At 36.5% G+C, this 19,243-nt stretch overlaps 3 protein-coding genes across 3 annotated transcripts; 2 read left to right on the top strand and 1 right to left on the bottom strand.

Annotated features, from left to right (window-relative positions):
* Positions 1-1,656: 1,656 nt before the first annotated feature.
* On the top strand, positions 1,657-5,676 carry lim2.5 (lens intrinsic membrane protein 2.5). The gene is made up of 5 exons (XM_041988497.1): positions 1,657-1,753; positions 2,858-3,070; positions 4,410-4,559; positions 4,745-4,879; positions 5,598-5,676. Exons 2-5 carry the CDS (start codon positions 2,893-2,895, stop codon positions 5,657-5,659), a joined length of 525 nt encoding a protein of 174 aa, XP_041844431.1. The 5' UTR covers positions 1,657-1,753; positions 2,858-2,892; the 3' UTR covers positions 5,660-5,676.
* A 125-nt stretch (positions 5,677-5,801) lies between these two features.
* Positions 5,802-8,156, bottom strand: LOC121641867 (free fatty acid receptor 2-like). The gene is made up of 2 exons (XM_041988209.1): positions 8,058-8,156; positions 5,802-6,773 (listed from the first exon to the last, which is right to left on the bottom strand). Exon 2 carries the CDS (start codon positions 6,764-6,766, stop codon positions 5,921-5,923), a length of 846 nt encoding a protein of 281 aa, XP_041844143.1. The 5' UTR covers positions 6,767-6,773; positions 8,058-8,156; the 3' UTR covers positions 5,802-5,920.
* Positions 8,157-17,345: 9,189 nt separating this feature from the next.
* On the top strand, positions 17,346-18,260 carry LOC121641381 (free fatty acid receptor 2-like). The gene has a single exon (XM_041987482.1). It carries the CDS (start codon positions 17,346-17,348, stop codon positions 18,258-18,260), a length of 915 nt encoding a protein of 304 aa, XP_041843416.1.
* Positions 18,261-19,243: the final 983 nt, after the last annotated feature.

The following is a 19,243-nucleotide window of genomic DNA, read 5'->3' as shown; positions in this document are numbered from 1 at the left end:
AGAACATACAAGTGGCCGAAATGAGTTTTCTCCGCAGGGTGGCCGGGCTCTCCCTTAGAGATAGGGTGAGAAGCTCGGTGATCCAGGAGGGGCTCAGAGTAGAGCCGCTGCTCCTCCATATCGAGAGGAGCCAGATGAGGTGGCTCGGGCATCTGGTTAGGATGCCTCCTGGACGCCTCCCTTGTGAGGTGTTCCAGGTATGTCCCACCGGACAGAGGCCCCAGAAGACTCAGGACATGCTGGACGGACTACATCTCTCAGCTGGCCTGGGAACTCCTCGGGATCCCTCTGGATGAGCTGGTGAATGTGGCCGGGGAGAGGGAAGTCTGGGTTTCCCTGCTTAGGCAGCTGCCCCCGCGACCCAACTCCGGATAAGCGGCAGAAAAAGGATGGATGGATGGATGGGTTGCATCTAAAAAATTGCAGGATAGTAGATCTTAAGGACTGAATTTGGGCACCCCTGCTTTAAATTCACCTAAAGTTATTTGGAAGCTGTGAGCATTTATTCACTATACTTGTGCATAAACATGTTATACCTTTGTTCAGCAGATGGCGCTATAGAACCATTAAAGACAAGCTATATGAATATTGTCAAAATGTTTGGTCAAAGGATGACATTTTAAATTGCATGAATAACCAGATAGAAATAATGTATGTTGCACTGAACTTTTTTTCCCCTTTATGCTTAATATTTTAAATACCTTACATGAGGCTGTGTAGCTAGGACAGGGTGCTGTAATGTTATTCTTAGTGGTTGCAGTAGTCACTTCCACTGAATAACCATTTATTTGTGTAAACATTATTTACCACTGTGTTAGGAAAATAATATCAAAAATTACAACTGAATTAGGCTTATTGTACTAGTGTGTTTAAGACAGTTTTTATGCTGTATATGTTTACTGTATTAACTTACTTAGAAATATCCCTGATTGAATATGATTAAATAGTAAATTAATGACAAAACATAGAATTAATAATAGGAGTTGCATTAATATTTTTTTTTCACTGTGTCTGTGAAATGATTAATATCTTTATGAAAATGCAAAGGCAGAGCTGTAGGTTGTGTGTGATTTTATAGCTGTAACTGTTATCTTAACACTACAGTAGTCTAATAATTCATTACAGTACAAAAGTGAAGAACATTTTTTCTGCAGTAGTGGTCAGCCTTTTACTATCACTGTAAAAAAACTGCAATATTACACATTCAGTGTGAATGATTACAACACATCCTGTAAGCAGGCTGTAGTTTAACAGCTTTTTGGTCATGCATCTGTTCTAAACATGTCCCCATGACCACACCCCTGCTAGACTGAAAGAAAGTGTGTGTTTCAGCATGTTTCATTGACCACAGCAGTACTGCAAGCCTTTGCATATAAACAGTTCCAGAACCCCTGGTAGAACAACAGACGGGGACTGTGATGCATCGGCCTCATATCCCAGATCCCCCGTAACCTTCCATCCCCCTACCAACATCGCCCCTCCCCTCATCTCTGACCCCCAAAATACTCCCATGTAGTTCAATGTGAACAAATCACGTGGCTTTTGGCCCACCAGCCCAAGTGCATTTGTTCAGTGCTGATTGTTTTAAAGGATTTTGCCTCCATCAACAGAAAAGTGGAGGGGATAACCTTTTGGAATTCAGCCTAGGGCTTCCTCTTTGACGTTTTGCTCACTCTGGGCTTGTACTCTCTCTCACTCTTTCCCTGAGGAAAGGCTGATACTTAAGGGGATTAATTTATCCTGAGGAATTCCGGTAAGACAATGTGAAGTGCTTATTTGTTTTGAACGAACTAGGGAGTTAAAAATGGATAAATGATAGCATCACATGCCTATCAAAAAATGTTTATCTTGTATGTAGGCTCTGAAGGCCATACGCATTCAAGATGTTAGCCCACACCATTTGCTTTTCCAATTTTAAATATCTGTTACATTGTTTAATCAAAATCTAATTACTAAATACGTGATAGTTTTAAATTTAATCTTATAACATTCAAGAGTGTTGTTTCTGTACTACTGTATGTAAAGAGAAGTATCTATTAAGTAAGGGAATGTACATAATGTATGATATTCAGACGCAGCACTGCAAAGTGTGGAGGATGTACTGTATGCTTCCTCTGACAGTTTAGCGCAACATTGACCAAGCTTGCACATATGTTTGACATATCATCATTTAACCCATATTTGCTTGTGGGTTTAATATTTTCCATTCATCATTTCCTGTTACAGCTTTGTGCATTTTGTTGCATTGTCATGTTATCAGGCTATTTTTTCTATTTAGGTTTTCTTTGCTATGGTTAGTATGTTCATTGTGTGTAGGCCCAAAGCTCTCATAACAGTTTAAACTTTATTTATTTAGCTAGCTGCATACCTAAAATAAATAACACAAATACTTAAATACAGGCTTAAACAACCTCAGGTAACATCTTTCTTGAGGTGGGAACTATAAATGTCGCTGCTAATAAAACAGTGTTGGCCTAATATTAACATGAAAAGGAAAATTAAAATGATAATGCAATAAGTCATTGTGCCCACCTACAGGTGTACTATGACTGTAGGTGGTGACCTGCATTGTATTCAACATTGTTTGTAAGGAGTTTAAGTCATGATTAGAAAAAAAAGGCATACGGAAAAAGAGAATAGGGAACAAACATTAGCTGAATGGCCTCAGCTGTTCTTGAAATATAAATCTTAGAGGAGTTCTTAAATCCAGGCAACAGAATGATGTTTGTGATGAACACAGCGGACAGACTCAACAAATTCAAACAAAAGCTGAATTAAAAGCTGAACAAAGTAGAAAATTATTATGCAACTTTGAACCTCACATTACTGACTTCCACCTCCTTACCTTTTTGCACAGTGCATAAAGCCTTGGCCGACGTCATAGTGTCACTCATGATGTACAGCTTCATGGGAGGTGGCCTGTTCTGTGCCATCGTGGGGAACATCTTGTTGGTGGTCTCCACAGCCACAGATTACTGGATGCAGTACCGTCTGTCCGGCAGCTTTGCCCATCAGGGCCTGTGGAGATACTGCATGTCTGGCAAATGCTACATGCAGACTGACAGCATTGGTAAGTAGGGAAATATGATTGTGGACTTTAAAACTGTAACTTCAGGCCCTCTCAGCTACAACAGGGCTCACCAGAGTCAAGGTCTATCTGTTCAAAACAGATATACAGAAAACTACAATTTCTGTCTTTATTTTTTAAATGCAATAGGAAAAATTTCTTGATTCTCATTTGGTCATAGATTGTCTTGGTGGTCAAAGTGCATTTAGCCGATTAGCATGACGACAGTAATGAAAAAAAAAAAAATATATATACTATATTCCAGATATCATTGTTATTACAATCTACATCTTGCAGCTTCTGACATCAATCTCAGACAATAACAAACATGGCAATGATGGAGAAGATCATGATAATGTACATTCTCGCGAAGAGACATAAAAGGAAGCAGTGTAGGAGATGTCAGTGGTCTGTGTGGCCATTAAAAATGTTGTGGCTTCTTCTTTTTGTTGTGGGTTCCACATCAACTATACTGCTCATCACTGCCCCACAGTTTCCAGTGGGACTACTCTGTTTGCTCTGTCAGGATACGCATCCCCAAGGTCCCTGAAAACGGACTAATGTACACAAGTACATAACGTAGAGGATGGATGAAAGTCTCTTTATTCATCTTAAGCAAAGAACATACATGGGCCATAATGGCGCTACTTATCTCAAAAGGTGTTTTAGCACCTATCAAACAAAGTCAGTACTGCAGTTTTAGAGCTAAGATGTTGTTTGTCCGTTCAGAGATACAGAAATATATATATATATATATATAAATATATGACAACTGGACCCATAGAAAGTAGATATAAATGGCTCATTTTAAGAGAATATAGACACAACAGTTATTTCAGTAAAATGATTAGATACCAATAGAAACACAGTCATTAAAAATATATTTAATTTTTCTGTCATTGACCTTTGATTTTGTTATATTCTGCACCTTTAATCACTGGCATGACATGAAGTACTTTATGTTATAAAAATAAAAGTGATTTGCACTATTCTTGATCTTCTGCTTTGAAAAGGTCCTTTCAGCATGAAATTTAAAACAGTTTTAAATGCTTCTCATCTGTCTGCATGGAAGTATACCAGCTGAGGACAGCTGATTGCGTTCCACTTATACCAAGTGTGCACAGTTTTGAGATCGTCTGTTTACAGTCATTTTAGTCATTAATGAATGTTTCTCTGTGAGTCCAACTAGTCATGGAAACCGTTTCCAGGTTTATAAAAGTCAGTAACAGTAGGCAATAGGTTAATTTCTACCAACTTTTAAAATGACATTAAATGCATTTGCAATGCAAATCAAAGGTTGGTTGTTTCTTAATATTTTCTCTTTCCCTTGTTTTCTTCTCAGCCTACTGGAATGCCACCCGAGCTTTCATGATCCTGTCTGCTATGTCATGCTTTGCTGGCATCATCGCAGGAATCCTCTCTTTTGCTCACTTCTCTGCTTTTGAGAGGTTCAATCGGTCCTTTGCTGCAGGGATCATGTTCTTTGTTTCAAGTGAGTAATGGATTCACTAATCAGCTGATGTCAGATTAAATTCACTCTCCACCCCACTGCATGAACATCTTGCTGGTAACAATGCTGACATTATAAAAAACGTTGGCCAGTTAACATCCAAACTACATTTCCTTTCATTTCATGGATGTTTATTTTAATGTGTTACTTGTTCTCTACCACACCAGCTCTCTTTGTTCTGCTTGCAATGGCCATTTACACCGGGGTAACGGTGAACTTCCTAGGCAAGCGTTTTGGTGACTGGCGTTTCTCCTGGTCCTACATACTAGGCTGGGTGGCACTGCTCATGACATTCTTTGCAGGTTGGTTCATTTACAGAAATTTAAGTGTGATTCAGTGCAATTAATGCACCTTGCTGAAATATTTCTGCTCGTCTTTGTCAGTAGCTTTCATTATTCCAGACACACTAAATACATTTGTTTTATTGGCAATAATAACATATATTAGCAATCATAGAATTTGAAATTAACTTATGTAATAAAAATGTGTAAATGATAATTTATTCAGATACTCTTAAAGTGCTATTGCACATTAGTGCAGTCTCAAGATTTGAACTTTTAAAAATCTATACAATTTCAAATGCAAACAAAATGAATAATTATACAAGAAAAGTTTTTACCATAAAGAAACACATGTTCTGTGCAATGCTTTGTTGTGATGCATTTTCTCTTTCACCTGTAGAAATGCTCACTGTCTTAATCTTTTCATCCATGAATAAAAAAAAACAAAAAAAAAAAAACAGAAAACATGTTTGTCACATACAATATTTTACTTTTACACACATAAACAGTAATGTTGTTATACACGTTCCCCTTTTATTTATTCAATTCATTCATATATGTATATTCTACAAAAATATTTATGTAACATATCACATTTATATAATCTAAATATTCTAAAAATATATATGTATAGCTTTATGTTCATCACATCAAAATGTAAATAGGTGTCCACTGAACCCTGAAAGGGTTAATGAATACCAAACTCTTTTAATAATGCTTTTTTCTTGTTGTTTTACAGGTATATTCTACATGTGTGCCTACAGAATGCATGAGTGCAGAAGAGTGGCAGGACCACGTTAAAGTAAACAGGAAATAAGGTGTCAAAGCTAAAAAAAGGAAATAACATTTTCAAAGATTGATCTCTTCATCAAAATTAATAAAACTTGCAATTTGCTTATCTACAAGACTTCTTGTGGTTTTGTTACAGTTGGTAATAATTTGAGGTTGAATAATCAATAACATTTATTTCTCTATGGTAATATTAAAAGTCTTTTTCACTCTTGATTAGAGCTGGTAAGCTGTCTGTCCAGCTGTGCAGCGTCATGCCAATGCCTCCTGAAATTATTTTTTGCTCGTGCAGTGGAAGATGGAGGAAGAAAAATAGAAGATGATGGGATCGATACAGGTGTTGAAGGAGCTAAGCAGCAAGGTGTAGTACCTCCACTCTGGGCTTTCCCTCTTAAAGTAACCCACTAAATGAGTCAAATTAAATGGCAGAACACAAAAAAGGAACACAGCAAGAGTACCCAAAGCCATGCCAATTGCTCTGTTTCTTTGTGCCTTGGATATTTTGGGATGGCTGTTCAGAATCAAAACCAAGTGTAAGTAACAGTAAATAGAAATCAGAAGAGGCACAAAGCAGAGCACAAAGAAAAACTCCAAACGCACTGGGAGGAGGATCTCCAACTGCTTCTCAGTGAAGTCTTCGTAGCACACACTGGAGTTTGTGTTGGAAAGAGATGGGTGGTGCTGGATGATGAAAGTGATGCTGCAATGCCCTGCTGAGATCAGCCAGATCACAGCACTGATAACAGCCGCATACACAGGTTTTTGCAGCTGTTGATAGGTGATAGGGAACGCCGCTCCTATATAGCGCACCACACTTACTGACATCAGTAGCAGGGAGCTGGTGTAGATTGCGGAGAAAAAGATGAAGGAGGTTATGGCGCACATGAAGTTGGATAGAGTCCATTTCATGCTTGACACTGCTTCATGCATCTTGAGAGGAAGGGTGATCAAGAAGAGCAGGTCAGAGATGGTCAGGTTGAGAAGCAGGATGTCTACTGGAAGAGGCTTGTGGTGGATCTTCATACTGAAAGCGTAGAGTGCCAGGATGTTGGCAGGAAACCCAATCAGGAAGGAGAAAATATAACCTGAGAGAACAACCTCACTTACTACTGACTCCATTATGGACCTAAAGCAGGAGAAAAAAACAAAAAAACAAAATGTGTGTGGTGATAGAGACAGTTAGCTAATAGCTAGCTTCATCTTTGTAGCTTAAACATTTAGTTTATTTCAGATGCAAAGAAAAGCTAAACTGCTTTTAATTATCATGTCTTTAGAAATGCCATCATTAAATCAACAAACTAGAAGCACTCAGACCTCTGTCAAGCCATTGTCATTTTTTTTTTTTTTTTTTTTTTTGCCAATGATTGTGGGCATTATTTTTCAGTTAGAAGGTTTAATAGTAAGATTATCCCAATAGTCAATAATCCTTTAAAAAAATTCCTGGATCCAGGAGGAGATCCGGATCAGCCCCAAAATCTAATCTCTTGTTCCTCATGCCATTTCTGAGATTTCCCGAAAATTTTATCAAAATCCGTCCATAATGTTTTAAGTAATGTTGCTGACAGAAAGACAGAAAGACAAACCAATGCTGCCAAAAAATGCTCTCCGTCTTGGCGGAGGTAATAAGAAATACAGCTGATACAGATAAAACATCATCTTCATCATCCTTTTTCTAGTCTACATGAGAATGGATAATGGATATGGTTAGGACTTCCATTGAGCCACAGGCAGCTTTCAAATTCAAACACCAGATGCAGAATTTCAATAGCATAAAAATCTGCAATGTTTGTTTTGATAAGATAAAAATCTACTTACCTGCTGAACCAGTGAAAATTTAAAAACGTTAAGACTTAAAGTAACAACATTAAAAAACCTGAAAACCTATTTTCAGTGAATTAATCAATGACAAGTTTTGAGTTAAACGATTAGCTGCTATGAAATTATGTAAACAGGAACAAGTGAATCACATTGAAGTTCCATATAACACAAGCAGGTGTCATGATGGAGGTGGGTGGATATTTGGGAGTTAATCATTTAATAAAATGCAAAACTGCAGCATAAGTTTACTTTAAATGTGGTAAGCTAACAAAGAAGCTCTATGCACTAGCTCTCTTCTGAAGTAAAGGCAGATAAAAAGACTTGAATTTCAATATTTTACCATAAATATTTTCAAAATGACCTCCGTCTTGGCGGAGGTAATAAGAAATACAGCTGATACAGATAAAACGTCATCTTTGTCATCCTTATTCTAGTTTATATAAGAATGGATAAATTTAATTTTGGTTACTTGGGACTTCTTTCACTCAGCACTGTCCAATAAAATGAGCCACTAGCAGTCCAGACACCAGGTGTGAAATTTTAATAGCAAATATCTGTAATGTCTGCTTTCATAAGAGAAATATCTACTTACCTGCAGAGCCAGGAAAGATTTAAGAATGCTATACCTAAGAAAAAAACCCTAAAACCCCCGAAAATTTGCTTTGGGGAGAGAAACCTCTTGATAGTGACTTTAATCAGACACAGTAGCTTGATGAGCTGTGAGTTCAAAGATTAGCTGATATAAAGACATGAACAGGAAGAATGAATCATACTTAAATAAACGGATGTTATGGTGGAGGTGGGTGTACATCGGCATATGCAAACCCACACTACATGGTGACTTTAAATGTGAAATCTTAACAAAGAAGTTCTACCCACTAGCTCTCACCTAAAGTAAAATTAGATTAAGAGATTTGAATTCCAATAGTCGATAAGCCTGCATTTATTCCAAGTTACAACTACACCATGACATGAGAGATGGGGTCATTGTTTTAGAAAGACTATTTTTTCCAAAAACATTAAATTTAGAAAATCTCACTTTGCTCTTAAAACCAGGATGAGCAAAAGCTGTAAAATTAATTACGACACAATCTATTTTTGGTTGCATGGCAACTGCATTTGTTTAGATTTCCTTTTTGGCCAAATTATTATGAATCATCACTGTAAGAAGAAATAAACACAGTTGGAATGTCACAAGTCCTTTCTTCAGAACTACATACTGAAGTCTGAATGCTTACGTGGTTTGACATGAGTTTGACAAAACTGTACACAGATCCTGAGGTTATGTGTATGCTACCATACTTGATAGCATAGGTGCTCTCAAATCAGCTGTTTAAACAGTCATTTATATTGCAATACACCCTGTAGTAAGTTAAAATGTCTTGTATGAATATTTTTCCAATGTTTAAGCAATCTGATCAATTCACAAAATTCTGTATTTTATGCTCTGAATGAGAGGAGGTCTGCTGTGAACCATGAGCTGCAGAATTCACTTGACCTTTTCCAGTAGCTGTATTTCACCTCTCTGGTTCTGCTGCTGCTGCGCCGCTGATCTCTGCATGTCTTCAATACAATCATTGTCATAAATACAGGAAAGTCTGCCCTCCTCGGGATCTCTCGCAGGTCTCTGGTATGTGACTTCATATTGTGATCTAATACTAATCAGCAAAGAGTCAATTAGATAATAAAATATATCTGCTCATTTTGACAGAAACATTCTGAACATTGTAACAAAGATTTGTGTGTAATGTGGTAAAACTCCATAGAGAGGTCCATACCTTTCCTCTTGTTGAATATTGCTGAAAGAATGATGAGAGCTTTGGAGACAAAAATAAATAAATAAATAAAAAAAAAAAACAAAACAAAACAAAAAAAAAACACAACACAATCTTACCCTAAACTATGGCAAGGAACAAAGCATACCAACCTGTTTCTGGGGTATTTTTTGTAAGTCCACATTGCACATCCTAAGAGCAAAGTAATTCCCAGAAGCATTAACCATAACAATGACCAAAAGGCTGCAAAGAGAAAAAAATGTTCATCAATAATAATGAGACACACAAAACATGTTAATCGTCTAAAGTTTAACTTACATGTTTTTGACAAATAGTCAATGTGCAGCTGTTTGGTGTCATTGCCAAATTGGTTCCAGACTGTACATGATATATTAATCTTCATGTTTACTGGCAAGTGTATTTCCCCAGACACAACATTTTTCTGTCTAGTGGAGATGGAGGTGAATAAGGATGGAATAGTGTAATTTCCATCAGTAATCCAGGAAATAGAGGCATTAGGGGAGGCCTCACAGAGGCAGAGACACTGCAGAACGTCTTCTTTCTGACTGCAGGAAGATTCGGGTAGGATCACCGGAGCATCTAGACAGATGGAATACAAAATATTGCTAATTTAAAATTGTGTATGTAAAATAAATATAATTAAACTTCTTTGTTTTTGGTTTTCATAATGAAACAGATAAAAAAAAATCATAACATGGCTGAACTCAACCCTGACTGCAGTTCAACTTCTCAGTCATCCCATGTTTACAGTGTGTTATCATGTACAATAACAGCAACATGATGATGCAGTGCAGGTGATAGAACAGCTTGGTCTCAACTGGGTGCAGTGAGGGATAATAACCAAGATCCAGAAACACTTTCCAAGCTAATCAATGAATCTTAAGCCAGGTCAGAACCCGTTTATCACTTCAATTCAATGATATTTTGAATGACAATTAACTCTAAGAAATATGAACGCTACAGTTAAAATAAAAGGTGTTTGCTTGGGAGAAGACAGACAGGATCCCAGTTATTTTCATTCTGGCTAACTACTGCTATTTATTGCAATAACTCTCACTTTGTGACTGACTTCTGTTGGTTAATTAACTGAGGAATATAAAAGCTTCTCTTTTACTGTACCTTATGTTGCTTTGGTTCTTTCTCAGCATTCCAGCTTAAGATGTGAAGCTTCACATCTTCACATCTGGTTAATTAATATACTAATTTATTATACTGTCTTCTGTTTCTCTTTGTTTTTCATTTCAGAAATCAAACAAAGATCAAATATGCAAATGTGCTTGAATTGATAAGTGGCTAATGAAATACAGCTTCCTGGAAGAATAGAATATTTGACGTTGTAGATGTCATGTCGCATTGACTGCTGAATGCCAAACACTTTCTCATCTGCATGGAAGCGGAATGCTGATGACAAGATGAGTTAATTTACATTTACAGGTGTCAGTAACTACACACTTTTCTGGTCAGTGTGCAGGTAGTAACTTTAAAAATAATTTTGAAATAATATAGATATTCGGCCTTGATAGCCCATTCAGGTAACAAGCTTACTGATATAAATGCAATATATTGCTCAATAGGAGACTGACAGCATTGTTACACGCTATTACTTTAATATTTTGCTGTATACACATTTATAAGTTCTATTAAAAACATGCACCCTTCATATGACAGCTATGAGTGGCTCACCAGTGTCATCTGGCAACTGTCACTATCATTTCAAATATACCTGATAGAAAGAATAAAGTGGCACATCATCTCTATTTATCCATAACTGGAACTGATGACAAGTTGTTAATATACCGAATCTTTTTCCAAGCAGGGCCTAGTTTTCTTTAAATCTGCAAGTATGACTGTTAAGTACCATTAAAATCATAAAGAACATATGATTTACTTACACTGAACATTTAGATTATGCCAGTCTGACTGCCCCTCTCCAATATTATTGTGAGCCATGCAGGACAGAGAAGTATCTCGTGTAATGTTGTCAAAGGATATTATGTTTTCAGTTGAATTTATTTGGCTGGTCTTGCCCATTTGTCTTCTGATCCATGAGTATGTATGTGTTGGGGGGTTACTGTTAGCAGAACACTCCATTGTGATGCTGTCTCCTTCTATCACTTCATTTTTTTCCAGTATTAGCACCACAGAGATGGGTTTATCTGTAAATGTAGGAAATCACAGTAAGATATCTGCCTAGCAACATAGCAGATGAGTAAATCCTCTTCTGCCATGTGCTTTATTTTGAACAAACTTACATTTACTTACATAAAATGTTGAGGGTGACTTCTTGACTTTCTGTGGTGATGGTTCTGAACAGTGCAGAGCACTTGATTTTGCTGTCTTGCATTTTATGTGTAGCTATTCCATACAGCAACTTTCTGTGCAGCCACTGGCCCTCTGCTTCGGAGTTGAAATCCATAGAACTCGAATTAATCAGAAATGGACTCTTAGTCCATTTGAGTGATGGAGGCGAGGAGGGGCAGGAGTGCTTTATGCTGCAGTTGGCTTCCAAAATCTCCCCTTCCACTATCTGTCTCTGAACAGAGATTATGGGAGTTCTTCTCTCTATAAGTCAAAACAAATGGACGCCAAAAGAAACGTTTAATGTTTGTGGGGAATTAGATGTTTTTCTTTTCAGTTATAGACATTTAGGTCATACAGTATATTTCTTAATATAACCAGAGGGCACCAAACATTAGATGCAAGTTTACAACTTACCGACAGAGACGGTGACGGTTTGGTCATAGAATTTCTGAGTACTTTTTGATTCTGGATTAACCCACACATAAACTTTTAGGTTGTTGTCAACTGTTTTCACATCATCAATCATCAGGGTGCAGTTTCCCTCTGCAGCATTTCCCACCACTGAGGTACGTCCTTTAAACTGGGGTTCAACTGTTTGAGGTTTAAGTCCATCATAAACTACGGGATAATTCGTGTAATGATACTTGTACCAGATGACCCGAGTATGAAGTTGTGTCTGACATGGCACCACCACACAGCTCCCTTCAGTTGCAGTAACTGTTTTAGGTACGTTGATTATCCAGCTTCCTCCATGATTAAGAACTGAAATGCAAGAGGAGGTAGAAAATAAGTATTATAGGGATACTTTTAGTTTTAATTGTGTTGGCTGTTTAAACTGTTATTTTACCTATAATGTGTAATTGTACTGTATGTTCTTAAAGGCAGCTCACAAACAAATGCACCATTATCATTAAACTACTATTACACATGACAGCAAATGTTATTTGTGGTTGTTCTGTTTAGAGACACTGTTACTGGTTATGAATGAGAAAATGAAATGTGACACACATCTGGAAACTCTGATGCACAGAGAAATGCTACTCTGAACAGTTAACCACGAACACCTCTGCTGCAGCATTCAGAGTTTCTCATCACATCAAAAATAAATCCCATCAGGCTATTTACCACAAATGGCTTATATATCTATATATATATAAGCTCAAAAAGATTTCAAAGATAAAAATATTTTATAGCATAGCTTAAAGAGACTGTCCATTAACAATATTCAGACATGCATATTGTTAAATATTTCTTTGAAATTTTGTTGCACTTTTTGTTGAAATGACAAAGTTTTATTCTATTCTATTCTATTACAGTATAAAACTAAAAGAAAAACTAATAAAAATAGAAATTTTACTGATTATGTAACATTTTAAGATTTATAAAATGTGTTGCACTCATGGATTAAAATCTTGAGGATTGCTGCAAGGCTGGGATATCAATAGGGCTATCTAATCATTACAGTTGCTGATCTTCTGTATACTGATATTACCAAATATTTCATTTCTATGACTATACAGCTAATTACACAGTTTATGTAATTCAGTTTGATATAAAATTACATGATTCAGATGTTTGCTTTAGTTGTTTTAAATTCAAACTAAAACTTTGCTTCGTTATCTTTGCAGAAGTGATACGGTCAGTTCAACATTACCAGTAAACAGGCTGAGCAGTCTGAGCAGATGAGCAGTTTCCATGAGAACGGTTACTTCACAATTCAATGAATCACATCTGAATTCCTGAAACACAACAGCAGCGGAAATATTTATCCCAGTAGATCACAGTGAGTTTGGATCGTAGCATTACTTTGACGTGGTACTCCATGGCATGGGAAACGTATTTGAAAATTACTGACAGTAGGTTTAGAAAGCTGGTGCACCATTAACATCTGAAGTCTTTATTATTATTAAATTTTACACTTATTCATGTTTCCAAAACAGATTTGCCTTACTTGTCTATAAAAACTAACTTTACAGACCATAATGTCTTTGTTTCTTAGCATAAAGTTGGTATGATGTATGCACAAGAGAGCTTACCTTCCTAGATGGGCTGCTGCATGAATGTAATGTGATGTGATGGTCCGCTGGTCTGTTACTGTGTTGTAGTCAACCTTTTGACCACAAGCTAATCCCCATGTACACCCCTCTGCTCTATTCAGCCTCAAATAGGAAACTTGCTGAACTCATTTAAAGTACTCAGACCGAATAATGAGAACATCTTAAAAAGAGGCTCTCTAGCGTCTTACTAAAATTACAGTTTGTTAGACAGTCCATTACGTGGTGCTGCAACATTATGTGTCATAAGGACTGTGGCAGAAAGGTGGTGTTCGAAATATTGTCCTAAATATAAACATATATTCATCATTCTTTTAAAGTCAAATTTAGTTTTGACCTATGTGGCCTTTCTAAATGGCAGAATTCGAATGCTGTCCTTCACAGTCCCTCATGAGCCCAACACAGACAGCCACTCATGCTCACACTTGGGGAGAAATTAGAAAACACCAATAAACCTAACAAGCATGTTTTTGGACTGCAGGGGACTGTTTTAAGTATGCATGCAGCATGTAAACTCCAAACAGAAAGGCCTCAGAAACCCTCCTGCTGTGAGGCAATGATGCTAACCACACCACCATGCAGGACACCACCAAATTCCCCAAATATAAAACAAATGTAAGAATCAGCAGCACTGCAGGCTACTGTGATGGCCCTGACTTCATGAGCCTCTGTGGGTCTTGTTTTCTTGGTGTTAACTGGTTTGATTTTATGTTTCAGGTTCAGGGGTTGATGGCAGATTGAAGACAGCTGGTCAGGGTCTCCATGTGCCACAAAACATCTGCCCTTTCCGGGGTGGGCCCCAGTCCAACGCACCTTTAGAGCCAGGCATTTTGTTTGGTTGTTAGTTTGGTTAAGAGTCACGTTGTTTTCACTTTGGTAATAAAATAAAACTTGCCTCAGGTCTTCCTTGTTTGTTATGGCCCACGAGCTGACCATAATGCTACATATAAAATGGGCTTGTATCACCACAGACATTGCTGCTAAGATCATAAAATCACCATTAGTTATGTCAAGAGATGCAGCAGGTAATGGAAAAGGCTAACACTAGTTTTAGTAACTGACTCTTCTACCCAAACCAGCTTGTTCCTAATAACACTGTTGTGATTGTGCGGTAGACTGATTTTGCTTGAACTTGAGTGAAATCATCCCTTTTGCTTTTGCATTAAATGGATGAATCATGTTCTGAGCTACTTTTTTTTTAAGTAAACGTTTTCATTATTATGATATAGAGTGCTTCAGTACGAATTTAGCTAATAACAACCACTCACTGTAAAGACCTTGGTTTACTGCTGAAATGTGAAGGTTTGTTAAGAGTTAGAGCTTTGACAGAGCAAGGCTGAACCTCTCTCCTGTGGCTGATTCACAGTGAGGATAACTATATATATATATATATATATATATATATATATATATATATTTTTTTTTTTTTTTTTTTTTTTTTTTTTTAAGTTAGCAAAAGTGAATGAAATGATATATTAACATAATAGTTGTGGAAGAGTAGTGAAAAAAATGTACATGCACATCAGTTTCTTTTTAATAATGTTGCACATACAATGAACATCAGCTTTAGTCTTATTCAAATTCCCAACTCCTCAGGATTTTTCTTAAAAGTGAAAAATTTCTTCCAAGAATTGCATGTCACAGTGTGTAGTTTGCAATCTGAGACCTTTTGTTTTAAAAACTACAATAACCACATACAGGAAGATAAGGAGACTAAGGACTATTCAGAAATTCCCATTTATACAGTACGCTTCAAATAATAAAGATGTAGAATCATTGTTGATAAAACATTTCTTATTGTCAAACACATCTAGCTAATTAATTAAGGAAATTAATAGTTCTGTGATGTATCATATCATACAGCAGGTTGCTTGTAGCTTCACATGTATTTAGATAATTAATTAGATTTGACATGATTTTGGCATAACTTTAAATTGTTCAACCTTAATTTTGTTTTCTTCACTTAATAATTTGTTTTACGATTTATGATTGAATGATCTGAAAATAGAATTTGTCTAATTTGATAAATTATAACGCTATCTGTCCTCAAACAAGATCCAAGACAATATGAAACTGACCATTACCCTACAACACACTGTTTTGCTATCTATACCAATAAAATATACATTTATGGTGGGATCACAAGTTTCCTCTATGTATCATGCAGTTCTCTGTAAAATTTTATATGATACAGTTGGACTTTGTAATCCAGTAGTGAAATAAATGTAGGTTGTTTTTAGGACATTATTTCCCACCACACTGCTGAGTGAGTATCTATCTATCTATCTATCTATCTATCTATCTATCTATCTATCTATCTATCTATCTATCTATCTATCTATCTATCTATCTGTCTGTCTGTCTGTCTCTCTGTCTCTCTCTCTCTCTCTCTATATATATATATATATATATATGTGTGTGTGTGTGTGTGTGTGTGTGTGTGTGGTTCTGAAAAAAGGACCTGTGACTTTTCAACTATACATGGAGCTGTGTTTATTTCCTCTTGCACTGTTGACTCATACAAATGCGGCCAAAAAGGGGCTCAAAATAAAAGCAGCTGTCCAACCAACTAAAAATAGATCTGTTGGCTCAAAGCTACAGCTGCTGTGGTTTTTTCTGAAATGGCAATCTTTGCTAATACCTGTGTTGTTAAGAGCAGAGAGAGGTTCTCTAAATTGAAAATATTGATGGTAAAATATTGAAATTCAAGTCTTTTTATCTGCCTTTACTTCAGAAGAGAGCTAGTGCATAGAGCTTCTTTGTTAGCTTACCACATTTAAAGTAAACTTATGCTGCAGTTTTGCATTTTATTAAATGATTAACTCCCAAATATCCACCCACCTCCATCATGACACCTGCTTGTGTTATATGGAACTTCAATGTGATTCACTTGTTCCTGTTTACATCATTTCATAGCAGCTAATCGTTTAACTCAAAATTTGTCATTGATTAATTCACTGAAAAGAGGTTTTCAGGTTTTTTAATGTTGTTACTTTAAGTCTTAACGTTTTTAAATTTTCACTGGTTCAGCAGGTAAGTAGATTTTTATCTTATCAAAACAAACATTGCAGATTTTTATGCTATTGAAATTCTGCATCTGGTGTTTGAATTTGAAAGCTGCCTGTGGCTCAATGGAAGTCCTAACCATATCCATTATCCATTCTCATGTAGACTAGAAAAAGGATGATGAAGATGATGTTTTATCTGTATCAGCTGTATTTCTTATTACCTCCGCCAAGACGGAGGTCATTTTTAGGCAGCATTGGTTTGTCTTTCTGTCTTTCTGTCAGCAACATTACTTAAAACATTATGGACGGATTTTGATAAAATTTTTGGGAAATCTCAGAAATGGCATGAGGAACAAGTGATTAGATTTTGGGGCTGATCCGGATCTCCTCCTGGATCCAGGAATTTTTTTAAAGGATTATTGACTATTGGGATAATCTTACTATTAAACCTTCTAACTGAAAAATAATGCCCACAATCATTGGCAAAAAAAAAAATTAAAAAAAAATGACAATGGCTTGACAGAGGTCTGAGTGCTTCTAGTTTGTTGATTTAATGATGGAATTTCTAATGATATGATAATTAAAAGCAGTTTTTCTTTTCTTTGCATCCGAAATAAACTAAATGTTTAAGCTACAAAGATGAAGCTAGCTATTAGCTAACTGTCTCTATCACCACACACATTTTAGTGATGTTTTTTTTTTCTCCTGCTTTAGGTCCATAATGGAGTCAGTAGTAAGTGAGGTTGTTCTCTCAGGTTATATTTTCTCCTTCCTGATTGGGTTTCCTGCCAACATCCTGGCACTCTACGCTTTCAGTATGAAGATCCACCACAAGCCTCTTCCAGTAGACATCCTGCTTCTCAACCTGACTATCTCTGACCTGCTCTTCTTGATCACCCTTCCTCTCAAGATGCATGAAGCAGTGTCAAGCATGAAATGGACTCTACCCAACTTCATGTGCGCCATAACCTCTTTCACCTTTTTCTCCGCAATCTACACCAGCTCCCTGCTGCTGATGTCAGTAAGTGTTGTGCGCTATATAGGAGCGGCGTTCCCTATCACCTATCAACAGCTGCAAAAACCTGTGTATGCGGCTGTTATCAGTGCTGTGATCTGGCTGATCTCAGCAGGGCATTGCAGCATCACTTTCATCATCCAGTACCACCCATCTGTTTCCAACACAAACTCCAGTGTGTGCTACGAAAACTTCACTGAGAAGCAGTTGGAGATCCTCCTCCCAGTGCGTTTGGAGTTTTTCTTTGTGCTCTGCTTTGTGCCTCTTCTGATTTCTATTTACTGCTACTTGAGCTTGATTTTGATTCTGAACAGCCATCCACGAATATCCAAGGCACAAAGAAACAGAGCAATTGGCATGGCTTTGGGTACTCTTGCTGTGTTCCTCTTTTGTTTTATACCATACAATTTATCTCATTTAGTGGGTTACTTTGAGAAGAAAAGCCCAGAGTGGAGGTACTACACCTTGCTGCTTAGTTCTTTCAACACCTGTATCGATCCCATCATCTTCTATTTTTCTTCCTCCATCTTCCGCTGCACCAGCAAAAAATCTATTTTCAGGAAGCATTGGCATGACACTGCACAGCTTGACAGACAGATTACCAGCTCTAATCAAGAGTGAAACAGACTTTTAATATTACTATAGAGAAATAAATGTTATTATTGGCTGTTCCACCTCAAAGTCCTATTGACCATACTGTCAAAAATCCACAAAACATCTGGTAGACAAAGTTTCAAGTTTCAATATTTTTTAAGGAAGTTTTTTTTTAAATTTATAATATTTTTTTTTTTAATCTGTGAATATTTGATAAATTATTGGTAAAACAAGACTTTTTGTTGTATATTTCTTAATCATGCATGCACTGGAATTTGTACAGTTTTTAATGTAACTCACAACAGATGCAACTTCAAGAGTATCTGCAGAAATTATCATATAGCACAGGTTTATTTCAAGATGTATGCTTTTTATTTTATTACTGACACCCAAGTGTGATTGTGTGCGGGTGTTGTGAATGTGTCCATATGTAATGTGCATTTTAATATCTTTTACTCTATTTTTTTATAACAATTTTTTTTTTTTTTTTCTGTTTTGGTACTTGTATTTGTGAGCTCTGACAATCTTAATGTCAATAAAGCAATCTTTGTCTTTATCTTATTCAAGAGAAAACTAATGTATGCACTTTGAAACAACCTGTACACAAAACATTTAACCCACTCTCAGCACTGTACATTAATTGCACATATGTTCACTGCAATTTCATGAACTGAAACAACCTGCAAAGGTCATGAGCATTACTACCCAACATAGTATGTTAGGACCAAGACAGCACTAATCACTTAAACACTTACCCAGCAAGTTCACAATTATCCTGATGTAAATGACCACTGCAAGCTTAACAACAATACACATATTAAAATAAACATATTTACCACTAAAACCACTAAAATTCCCATCACCATAGAACTGCCATGGGGGTCATTTAAATCCCCATACCCCCACTACAACAGCATCAGCTATGTAAAAATGTTGTTTCTTGATGCAGTAAAGTTGTTCATTTCCATTTATTTAATGGACACTTAAAAAAACAACAACAAAACAACCAA

Source organism: Melanotaenia boesemani, chromosome 6 (genome assembly GCF_017639745.1).
Source record: "Melanotaenia boesemani isolate fMelBoe1 chromosome 6, fMelBoe1.pri, whole genome shotgun sequence".
NCBI lineage: Eukaryota > Metazoa > Chordata > Actinopteri > Atheriniformes > Melanotaeniidae > Melanotaenia > Melanotaenia boesemani.
This window is presented reverse-complemented; position numbering and strand designations above follow the sequence as displayed.